Source organism: Ictidomys tridecemlineatus, chromosome 12 (genome assembly GCF_052094955.1).
Source record: "Ictidomys tridecemlineatus isolate mIctTri1 chromosome 12, mIctTri1.hap1, whole genome shotgun sequence".
NCBI classification, from domain to species: Eukaryota; Metazoa; Chordata; class Mammalia; order Rodentia; family Sciuridae; genus Ictidomys; species Ictidomys tridecemlineatus.
This window is the reverse complement of record NC_135488.1, coordinates 80,529,973-80,542,307: the sequence shown is the minus strand read 5'-3', so window position 1 is coordinate 80,542,307 and position 12,335 is coordinate 80,529,973. Positions and strand designations below refer to the sequence as shown.

Genomic DNA, 12,335 nt, shown 5'->3' with positions numbered 1-12,335 from the left:
AGTTGAAACTTTCGGGCAGTTCATAAGTTAGAATTTAGAGGAGAAAGAAAACGGGCCAAATTTGAATTTTGTATGAAAGCACTCTTAAAGAAAATGGTATCATTCATGATAGTAGTGGTGGTTATAATATTATGAAAAACAAAAAGAGGATACATATAGAAAACTGACTGTGTGCTCAGTGCTGCTCTAAGAGCTTTATAGAAAGTCACCTGCTTAATACACCAACTTCCAGATAAAGTTGAATAATACTGTGATTGGCTGATTTGAAAGTTAAGTCAGGCTGACCCCATTCTGCTCAGACATCTCACTCTGCGTGAGGAGTTGGCTCCCCTTCTTGTAAGAGCCTGCTTGGAGATAAGTTGACACCCCACCCACTTGCACCCTGACCACAGTATCTTTTAAACTACAGAGTTTGTGCTAGCTTACTTTCTGAGTAGATACAAGAGGTGCAAATTTCTGAAAATGTACTTATGACTCTACTTGTCTCTTCTTTGTGTTTTTTTTTTTTTCTTTAAATGGCCCCTCCACCTGCATTCAGTGTCTTGGACTACAGAATTGTCTGCTTTCTGCTCCCTTGGCCCTGGCCAGAATAAATTCTTTGTCTTTTCCTCTAAAAGACCGTGAGTATAATTTGGAATTTTGGATTAGTGCCTTAACAATACAAAGTTTGAATATTTGCACTCATAATCTTCGGGAAATCTGGCCAAAAGATAATTTAACCTTTTACTATGGCTGCTCAAAATAGGAAAACAAAATCTTTATGTATATAGAAATCTTATATAAACAAAATCTTTAAATATATTTTGTTTTTTTTTAAACAAAATCATGTACATATATATAAATATATACATATATATATATATTTTGTAGATGGACATAAAACCTTTATTTTATTTATTAATTTTTATGGGGTGCTGAGAATCAAACCCATACACATGCTAGGCAAGTACTCTACTGCTGAGCCACAACCCCAGCCCCAGAGGAAAAAAAAAACTTATAATAATATATCCCATATAATTCGTGAAAGTCTAGAATAGTAACTCAGTTTTTCTTCTTGGGATGTTTCAAGATCAAACTATAGATGGGTTCTTTGTTCCACTGAAAGCTTTTTCAAGAGAGGTAATCCATCTCTTCCTAAAATGGCAGACTTCAAATAAAACTCTGGGAAAATTTTGGAAACATTTTTGCCCAGTACCTACTCATACAATAACTACTTAAATTAAAACAAAAAATAAAATATTATAAGCACAAAAATTACAAAGATTGTGCAAACCTATTTATTTTTTTTATTATTGTAGTAGTTTAAAATGCTACATCACACAGACAACATGTTATTAAAAGAATGATAGATTAAGTATAATTTACTGTATGAAGGAGTAGAATAAAATATGGTATTGCCACTGGATTCTAGAAGCCTCCAGACTCTAAAGGTACACACTAGAGAAGCCACGTGGCATTCCACATAAAGAGTTCAGCTAATGCTTTTAACAGGTACAAACAAATGTCCCAAACAATGAATGACCTTAGATATCTTTACCTAGTCTAGCTAATGAAGATTCTAAATTCCTTAAAACAAGAATCCTGATTACAAGTATTCCCTTTTAAGATTCTTTTTTAAAAAAACTATTCTGTTTTCCCTCTACTTTCCCCTCTAATTCCATCTACAGTTGACAGTGGGTGGGAGCTTAACAAATGTTGTTGACTGACAAATAGAAAATAATGTTTTCTCTTTTTCTCTGGCCCCCTTTCAATCTGTTTTCTACACTGTAGCCAGAGTGCCATTACTAAAACATGAATTTGATAATGCCACCCTCATCCCCAGATTTCACACTACTCTCTGCATTCCTTTTCCATCATTTGTATGGTAAAGACAAAATCCTTGACATAGTCCAAAAGCCCCTGCGTGGCCTGCTCCCACTCCTCTCTTGAGCATGGAATCAGCTCTTCATACTCAGGGGCCTTCTCCCAGTGGCATGAACATGATGTACTATCTCCTATATCTCTGACTTGACCTAGTTAATATTCCTTCACCTTTACCTGGTCAAATACTTCTCATACTTCAGATTTAATCTGAATGATCACACCTCAAAAAAAACCTTTTTGTATTAGGTCACTGCACACTATTTTAAATTCTCTTACTACTGTGCAGCAATTCTTCAAAATGCATACCATCATTTTAAGTTTGTATTTTTTTTTTTTAACTTAATGCTCCTCCTGGGGCTGGGGATGTGGCTCAAGCGGGAGCGCGCTCGCCTGGCATGCATGGGGCGCTGGGTTCAATCCTCAGCACCACATAAAAATAAAATAAAGATGTTGTGTCCACCGAAAACTAAAAAATAAATATAAAAATCTCTCTCTCCCTCCCTCTCTCTCTCTCTCTCTCCCTCTCTCTCTCTCTCTCTTCTCTCTCTCTCTCTCTCTCTCTCTCTCTCTCTCTTTAAAAAAAAAAGTTCTTTCTCAATGGAATCTTAAGTCTATAAAGTTAGGAACTATTTCTTAATTTACTCACTATTACCCGAACCTAGTACTCTGGCTCATACAAAACACTCAATCAATATGTGTTGAATAAAGAAATGAATAAATGAATGCATGAGTGACTATGGTTGATGGATCTGGTCACAATCATATAAAAAGGACTTTATTAAATGACATTTAGCACACTGCCATGTAATATTAAGCAATCATGTGTGCTTATGACCATTTAAATAGAGAAAGTGATACTCACAATCTAGTATGAAATTTAAATATCTGTGACCCTAAAGCACATGGGACTTGTAGCTAGAGATCATAAGAAACATAGCTTAATTTCTTATTGGTCATCCTTTTTTTTCTTATTTTTAAGAGGAATGGCCATGGAATTCACTAATTCTTTCAAACTACTAGGAAACTACTAGTACTCTTAAGTAGAAACTTATTAAATAATAATGGTGTAGGAGCACTTAGATGAGTATGATTCACTGAAAAAGCTCTGTATCCCATAAGCATCCATCACTCAGGAAAGATGACATTTTTGGACAGTTGAGTTCTGAGGCTGATTCTGAGGGTCAAAGAACATAAGTGATATATAAATTGGTTCTGTTCCTACAACCATTTTTATATGTATTGTTTTTCTCTTGAATAACACCTGAGCCTGAAAAAGATGTCAAAGGAACTGAAAATCTTATTCAGCAGATATGATGATGTCGGCTTGAGAATAAGAATGCTTATGCTCTCATCCAGACTCTGACACAGACCTGGTTATGACACATATGCCCATGTTTTCTCTCCATCAGTGCATATATAGATAAATAAGTAAAATTTGCTAGACCCAAATAAACAGAGCAAGAATGAAACTGAACTCATTCAATAAAAACAATCGGGAAACCCATGGGTGCACAAGTTGTTTCAAGGCTCTGTAAGTCAAGGTGAGAAGAAACACAGAGCATCCTTATCCTATTCTTATTGTCTTTTTAGCAGTTCTTATTGTATTTGAAATTGGAAAGCAGCTAAAATAATAATACACATTGTTACTAAGTTTAAAAAGGAATTGTACTTGAGACAGAGGTAATGCAAATTTTGTTTTTAATATTTGATGGTCTGTTTTTTTCTAAATTCTCTTTAATGAATGCATATTTGTTTTTATAAGTTAGTTTTTAAAAAATGTGGCAAAATCAGTGTAAACACTGGCTAGAGGCAGGGCGTTGTTTATACTTCAATTGAATAGAAATAATCTATCCCTAGCCATCAATACATGATCGGTGTTAGGAGAGGCATCCACTGTCAATTAATTATTCAATAGTCACTTGACACACATGAAACAGGGAAAATGAGCAAAATGGAGTCAATCCTTCTGGGAAGACAGACTATGCCTTTATCACTCCATCTTGCATTTCTGTGAAAATCAAACAAATCCAGTCTTTTGTTTTCCTTCTAAGACTAGTGGTGATCTTTGTACTCTATTTTCAGATCAAATTTTCAAACGAATCAATGCTCCAGAACAATCCTAATGGATTTGCTCTCCTGGGTTGCTTATGTATCAGGTACTATATTGTTCCAGTGTGCATGTGGGTAATTCCAAATTATTCATCTTATAGAAAGAACTATCATTTTCCAAAATAAAATGCATTTCAAATACATCTAATTCTGCTTCTCTTTAACATTACTTTTTTTTTTCCATGCTTTTCCTACTCTTAACTGTTCCTGATTATGCATGATCCCTGGATCCCTACATTAAAATGCATAGAAAAATAAAAAAATTTCATTTAAAACACCCTCCCACACAATACAAGCTGTCATTGTGTCATATTTGTTTCCTAACTTAAGAAAGAAAGTTATATTTCATTAAATGGCCTTCTTTATCATTTAAAGTGGCATTAGGATACTTAGAGCAATATTTTTCCATAAAATAATATTCATTTTTGTTTTTATTAATCAGTGCAAAGGTGTGCAAACTTCAAATAATACTACTAAAATCATCATAACAAAGCTATCTTATTCATGATTTATAATTAAGTTAGATTTGGCGGAAGAAAAAATGTTCTGTTTTATTTTTGTAAAACATAACTCCAAAGTCTGATCTTAAATCCATGGAAATTTACTGGCAAAGCTAAAGTGCAATATGGACCATTGAATACACAGTCATCTATAATTACTTACGCCAAAATATACCTAAAACAAAAACCTACATGAAGACAGAGCACAATAAAATAACCCTTTACTGACCCTCACCCATCTCCTCCGGACTACAGAACACTCCTAAAGACAAGCTGTTTTTATTTCTAACTAACTCCCTTTGCTGTTTAAACAATTGCAAATTTTATCAAGTCTTCATTTCCCTTAAAGTCAAGTGAGAAAACTGCCAAGTTCAATAAGATTTACAAAGGCTAGTTCCCCTTAGCAAAGTCAGCAAAAAAAGAAAAAAAGAAAGAAAAACAAAGACATTACACAATAAAACAAGCACACATAAAGCTTTTGTCCCTATAGCTTTCAAAATCAGATTTAATAATTCACCTTTCCCCCCATTTCAGCCACAAATGCCATTCATCCATGTGTTGATTGCCTTGATTTGACCCATAAGCTAGCCATCTACTTTAAATCCCGACATCCTCTCTCTGGCTTAGCCACCGATACATCCATGTTTTATCCTTTCACATCACTCACTCACTCTGTTCATAGGTTTCACTGTCTGTATCTTGAATATTTTCCTTGGTCATTGTCATGTAACAACATGGAAGAAACAGCCAGAAAACTAAATTTTATTTGAAAAGGGGTGGAAAAAGAAAAAAAAAAACTTAGGTATGATTTTGTTGTTTAATTCCATACTGTTTCAAGCCCCAAGAACCACAGAAATTACAACTTGGCTTCGGATACTCAGATAAATGTCATTAGCTGAATATCCTTAGAAAATCTCTTGCAATTGCTCACATGCATCCTCTGTTTATTAGCCTGCAGAAGCTTCCCAATCCAGCTACATCTAAATTTCTCTATTCTCTTCCTAAGGCATTTGTTAATCAAGAAATATGTTATTTAATCTCTAACATTTCTAAACATTAGCTGACCTGTCTCACACTTCAGGAAACCACGAAAATCACAAAATTTGACTTAAATATGACAAATGTTGGACTTGGAGATAACCATGGAAACCAATATTATTGCCAAAAACCCTCCTCCTGCTAGTGAAGCAGATCTTCACATCCCCTCCTCTTTTTCCACAACCAAGAGCTGATCTTTACGCTCTATCTGAAAAGGCAGGGGGGCACTGCCCTGTGAACTCTCTGTCTCTCTTGTGCTTTACCACAATATCCACATGGGCATTCTCAACCATGGCCCTGGGGAACCTCTCCTGCACTTTGTTTTCACCATTTCTCAGTCTTTTGGATGCATGTCTGCATCTTACGGGCAAAGTTTGTGTATTATAGATTTAGTGGCTGTAGAGGGGACAAACACTGGTTGGTCATTCAGGTAGGCAATGGTCCTACGAGTAAAGAGACCAGCTAGCCAAAGCAACCCAGGAATGAAAACAGAGCTCATTCTACCTGCCTCTTGGATGGAAGTAGGGTTGATCCAGAGGACTCCCAGAGGGCAAATGAACCTGGCAGAGGGAGACTGCTCAACCACTAACAGGGTGTGAAGGAAAAGTGCTGTGGACTTGATAAGGCAGAGTGGCCTCCAGAATCAGGCCTTCACCTCAAAGCGAACTGTCACTTGTGGTTTACAGAAGGAAGGCCCCATGCACCAGCCCGGTCCCACCTGCCTCACCCTACCTCCCCGCGCCCTGACATGAGCACAGCTTCTGGGGGTCGCCATTGGGCCTTACCTTGGCTGCAGTCCTTGCCACGGAAGCCGGTCCTCGAGCAGTCGCACACCGCCTGGTCGTCCACCACAGAGCACACGCCTCCATTGAGGCACACCCCGCCCTCGCCCTCCTCGCCAGCCTCGCACGGGCTCCCACCGCCGCTGTTGGGCGGTTCATCGTCCAGCTTCACCTCCCCGCTGTCCACTGGCAGGGCCTGGGAGGAATTGACCCTCACGTCGCGAATCCACCCTTTGAAGGGCTCTCGCTCCCTCACCGAGGCCAATGTGAGCTTGAGTGCCGCGGCCCGCAGTTCCGGGGGCAGTCCACCCACGAAGAGGCCACTGAACACCGTCATGTCCCTGCGCTTGGACTTCACTTCCACCCACTTGGCCTCCACCTGGTCGATGAAGAGCGTGGTGTTTCGGAATTGGCGACGGATGCGCACGTGGTGCCAGGCGCCGTCGTTGACCGGAGTGTCGGCCAGTAGCGTGGCGGGCTCGGCACAGAAAATGGAGAAGCTGAGCTGCAGGCGGCCACCACGGGTGAGGATCAGCTCCAGAAAGTCGCAGAAGCCCTCGTCGTCGAAGTAGAGGACCAGGCCGCGGGCGCTGCGCGTCTTGAGCTGGAAGCTCATCTCGCTCTCGCAGCAGGCATTCCACTTGGGGAAGCGCGTCCACTGGCCCTCAGCGCCCGGGAACTCCAGCCCGCTGCCCAGCTCTGCCCAGCAGCCCAGGAGCAGCAGCGAGAGGCACAGCAGAAAGCAACCCCCGCGCTGGAGAAGCGCCGTCCCCATGCTCGGGGCTGGGGTGCGGCGGGGGGGTGCCGGGGCCGACAGGGTCAAAATGGTCCTGGACACCGTGATGAAGAAATAAGGGTCCCAAGGGCAAGTAGGGCAAGGGTATAGGCCCGAGTGGGAGCGTTGCGCCCTCCACTAGCTCTTTTTTTTCTTCTTCTCCTCTTCCAACAACCCTTACCTTTCTCCTTATAGTCCCCTTCCGACTGGAAAACGTAGACCCCAGAGGTACAGGGCAGCAACAGAACTTCCAGACCAAAGGGAGGATACACTTTGGAGGCAACGTTCTGAAAAAAGCGTCAACAGAAGATCAAGGAAAATCACTGATCCATTTGCAGCAGGTGATCTAGTTTAAGGGCATCTATGGTGTTGACAGATACTTCACTCCTCCAAATGTCAGGTACCTCCAGTGTGGTACCCAGACAAAAGGGAAGCAGTTACAGTCAATGAGAAGCACCCACCTTTCTCAAGGAATCGCAAGAAGCAGGCAATGAACCAATATCCTTGGATGCTTGTGTCTGCCTCAGTGTTTCCCTTCCAGATGTAGTGTCCCAAACCAGAACGGAGAGGGGGATTCTTTACCTCTTGAGGGCACCACTTATTAACCCCAAAGTAGCTTCAAAGACCTGCTTCTTCTGTCATATCAGGACTTCCAGCACCACTGCAGCCTAAGCCAAATTCCTTGTGCATGGCCTGCCAGGCTGGATTGCAATTCTCTTTTAAACCTCCCCAAGAACAGGCCTCAAACCCACAAGTTGTGAAACAGCCAGAAGCTGTTAGATGTGGAAATTACAACAGCTCCTCTTCTTTTTCCTCCGCCTCAGCAAGGCCAAGCTAAGATGCCAGCATATCAATTGGTTGTGTGATGGCGATGCATTTTGGTCTTATATGGTCCTTTTATAAGGACCCAGAAATCTGTAGAAAATTAAAATTAAGATCTAAGGTCAATTACAGTATCATGCAAATAAGCATTCAACTCAGAAAGCAAGTATATAAGCCAAATAATTAACCTTATTGGATAGAGGTTTTTTTTTTTTTTTTTTTTTTTTTTGTCCTGACCTACAAGTAAGGCCTGGTGTTTCCCAATAGCTAATATCACAGTCTTACAACAATTATATCTTTGTGGTTTATTATAAGTTTTATTAGCTAACTCATGTTTTAAAAAGAGGTGATTATGGTTATCTTTTTATTTTTAAAGAAAATGTAATTCTTACAATGTATTAGAAGTGAAAAAAGGCCTTTTAAAGGATTTCTTCTTTTACTCTGTGCTAGTTACCTGGACAATTACAACAACCTATTCAGATTGCATTAAATAGCAAATTTTACTATAGACAAGGTAGATCAAATTGTTGGCAGGAAGCTGCCAACTTAGATTTGTATAGCATTCTTACCATTTTATTTCTCTCAGAGTAGGAATATTGATGATTTCTTGGGAGTCTCTTTTAAGATTTCAAACAAACATATTCTTTCTTTTTATTAAAGAAATTATCTGTTTTAGGAGAAAATATCTAATTGGAGCCAGATATATACTGTTAGCAATATTTATGAGTCAAATGTTATATTATTTTTACTCTAAAGATGGTTATTTAATATTTTGCCTAACAGTGTAGTGATCTAACTCCTCCTCAAGTCATTATCTGGCTGTCAGCCCTAGGATTGGTGTGGTCAGAACAGCAGTTGGCATGTATGTCACCTCAGTTACTATGGCTCCAGGATGTTAGAATTTAAGACCATAGCTTTGAATCACTCAATATGCTATTAAATCTCTTCTCTTTATTCAACTCTAATCTAACAGCTTCTTGAAATGGTACATAAAGCACACATACTAATTTTTTTCTGTCTTTTTTTTGGTGCAAAATAAATTATTCCTATATTTTGAAAATAACACAAATATATCATCTGGTCATACAAAAAACATATTTTTTTCTTCACCACTTCTCACTATTTCTCCACTTTCCCCCATCCCCACTGGAACACATATACACACATACACATACACACACAGACACACACACACACACACACACACACACACACACACCAAATTTATTGCTTGGACACAGAAGCTCACTATCCAATTAACACTTTTTTTTCCCTACAAGCTGAAACTAGCAGTAATTTATGGCACCGCATTGTGCTGCTGCTCCTCCATGGAGGGAGCTAAGAACATTTCTCTTCAGTTCAGAACAGTCCCTACAGGTGTCAGCTGAGAGCCACCAAGCTAGGGGATCCCACTTCAAGTTCCTCCCCAGATGAAATAGATGACTGGTTCTCTCTCTTTCAACAGACACACACGCACACACACACACTGCTCATGAGCAAAAAAGAAGTAAAAATCTCAGTAGTTGATTTATTATGGCTGATACATTCCACATCATCAGCAATTACCAGTCACATCTTTTCTACTCCTGAGCCAAGCCCAAAGAAAGGTGCTCTTAAAAAATCATGAATAATAGCATATTATTCAACATACTTTCATTTTTTTAAAAAACGGAGTCAAGAATTTGCTAAATTTTCAGTAATTTGCAAAATAAACCTAGAACGTCACAGTCAAAAGTAGTACTTTGAATACATCCTCAAACTTGTATTAGAAAGCCATTTGTGTGTGTATGTGTGTTTGTGTGTCTGTAGTGTGTGTGTGTGTGTGTGTGTGTGTGTGTGTAAGAGAGAAAGAGAATCTGTTGGAGCTGATTATTTTATTAATTGATTTGGTGTAAAACACATAACCTTTTTCCTTTCCCTGCTCTCCTCCACTAATACAAACCTTGACAATTTTTTTTAAGGAATGGAGGAGAAGGGGGGTTGTGCTAGAGGAATAGATGTATATTCCTACCACAAGGGAGGTCAACTGGCTCTCCCGGTTCTTAGAGGAAGCTCATTGTGTGTGAGAGAGCATCTGTATTTATATGGAGAAAGAGGATTCTCTCTAGGTGCCTGAAAGACCTGATGAGTTCACAAATTAGAGGATTGAAATAAAAGGAACTGAAAAACAATCTTACTGCAGCCAAAACAAGAAGCGCTCTAATTCAAAAGCTGACTAACAGCCTCATTAATCTTTTCTTTTCGTTTCTAGAATCAAATTCATTTCCAACTCACTGGAAGAATCAATACAGTATGCTCATCAGCTGCAGTTGCATTTATTTTAATATGTTTATAATTCTCTCTCTCTCTCTCTCTCTCTCTCTCTCTCTCTCTCTCTCTCTCTCACACACACACACACACACACACACACACACACACACACACACCCCTTTCCATGCACCCTTCAATATATATCCTCATAAAGAACCTGAAATCTTTGAGAAGTACCTGTCTTTTTGCCTCTGGCTTTTGGAAAGTACCTCAATAACCAACGTATGCCCAAAATTCTCCCTGGCTTTCCCGCCCAGTCTCTAAGCCCCATCTGTAACACCAGTGCAGTTTCTTGGAGCCTGAAGTCTACTGCACAAATTAAGAAGAGGCATAGTGTGGATGGGTGAGGAAGGAAAGGATAGCTGTAGATGTAGATTTATTTTAGTGCTTTGATTTCTAGCCGACCTGTTCTTTTCTTTCTTTTGGTAATAAATCTCTGCATTTAGCCTTTAAGTTACTACCCAAGTCCCACCATCTCATCTTCTTCTTACCATTTAAAAGGCTTCATGCAAACAACCAAGATCTACACTCCTCCACCCTCCCACCACCCATCCTTCCCTGTGTATTTGTGGCAAATCCTGGCTCAGTTACAACAGAGAAAGATATCCTTCTCCAGCTTGCCTCGCCCCATCCCCTCCCCCCAACCCAAATGAGCTTCTTTACCTGCCCGGTTATTCCCCTTAGCTCCAGCCACAGCCTGAAGCATGCATCGGTCAAAGAGAATTTCCTGAGGTCTACGGATAAGGCGACTGCTGCTGCCTTTTCAGAGGCGTCAGGCTTGAGCGTCTATCTCCAGGAGTGCGGGAGGGGAGAACATGCAACGGAGGGGAGCAGGAGGAGGAGGAGGAGGAGGAGGAGGAGGAGGAGGAGGAGGAGGAGGAGGAGGAGGAGGAGGAGGAGGAAAAGGAGGAGGAGGAGGAGAGGGAAAAAGCTGGGAAGGAAGAGGCGGTGGTGGAGCCCGAGAAGGCTGGGTTACGTGACGCCGGGTGCTGTCCTTCTGAAAGAGAAGGGCGGAGCTGAGATCTCCGCAGTACCATGGAGAGCGGCGAGCCCGTCTTCTGGCTGGGGACTAGGTGGGCTAGGCAGGCGGAAGCAGCCCCTCCAGGTCTGGATGCTGCGGAGCGAGGTGCTTCTACCTTGGCATCTTCCTTTGCAGGGGGAGCCCGGTCCTGGGGGCGGGGACCTGCCGCAAGCGCTTCTAACTTGTCACCACCCTCCCTCCCCCACCCGAGACAGAGACACACACATACAGAGAGAGAGAGAGAGAGAGAGAGAGAGAGAGAGAGAGAGAGAGAGAGAGAGAGAGAGAGAGAGACCGACCAAGAGAACCACGTAGCTTACTGAGCATGCCCAGGCCCCTGTTAGACCCACGGAAAGCTTGTGGAGATTCCACTTCTCCGGGGTTCCGTCGTGATTGGGGCGGGGGTACCTGAGAGGGTGCCAGGACAGGGCTTGGCAGCCAAAGAGAAGGTGCCAAGGAGTGGATGAACCCTGGCTTTAATTGTGCACCTTGATCTCGTGCTTGGAACCCTTGAAAACCTAGCAGCTCTTCGAGGAATTCAGGGACAGACGGGACTCTCAAAGGCACTAGCGTTCTCCAAGATCCAGTGTTCCTGCCCCACCCCTTACTGTGGCCTTGGCCTTCGTGATCACACTAGATCATCTTCATCATCTGCCTAAGCGGTGCCAGAAAATATGTAAGAGAGACCCACCAGGCTTACGCGCCAACTTGGAGACCAGACTCCGGTGTCTGACAAGGTGCTTTTCGCTGCAACCTCCGGTGATCCTCCAGCTTTCCGTGCTCTTCCTTGGTCGTGGACATCCTGAGCTGAACCAAGTTCTCTACCTGTTTAACTCTTCCCTCTGTCTCCTTCCTTTTGCGGTCGGTAAAACCTGGAGAAAGTGAAACTCAGTGCGAGGCTTTCACTGTAAAACTGGGCATGCCCAGTAGGCATTGCTGGATCTGGAGAGAAAGGAGTTAACTCCAAGGGAGTTTGCAGATTAGAAGGTAGAGAGAAGTCTGGAGTCTATGGCTTTAAAATATGGTGTTGGTCCTATGGACATTTAAATTCCTATCCCTGTTATATTTCTACCGCCCGGTTAGTTTTGGAGCAGAAACAGCAGATGTTTTTATTT

The 12,335-nt window shown here is 41.5% G+C and overlaps 1 protein-coding gene across 40 annotated transcripts in view; it reads right to left on the bottom strand.

Annotated features, from left to right (window-relative positions):
- Positions 1 to 12,129, bottom strand: part of Nrxn1 (neurexin 1) — a 1,065,676-nt gene extending 1,053,547 nt beyond the window's left edge. For 32 of the 40 annotated variants that reach the window (XM_078029188.1, XM_078029204.1, XM_078029187.1 and 29 more), the window contains exons 1-2: positions 10,863 to 11,049; positions 6,296 to 7,982 (exon numbers count right to left, since the gene is read on the bottom strand). In XM_078029188.1, the coding sequence (XP_077885314.1) occupies positions 6,296 to 7,067 (772 nt within the window). In that variant the 5' untranslated portion in view covers positions 7,068 to 7,982; positions 10,863 to 11,049. Of the gene's footprint in view, positions 1 to 6,295; positions 7,983 to 10,862; positions 11,051 to 11,911 lie in introns of those variants that run through there. The other 8 variants (XM_078029182.1, XM_078029185.1, XM_078029198.1 and 5 more) reach the window with 2 other exon arrangements.
- Between the last annotated feature and the right edge of the window lie 206 nt (positions 12,130 to 12,335).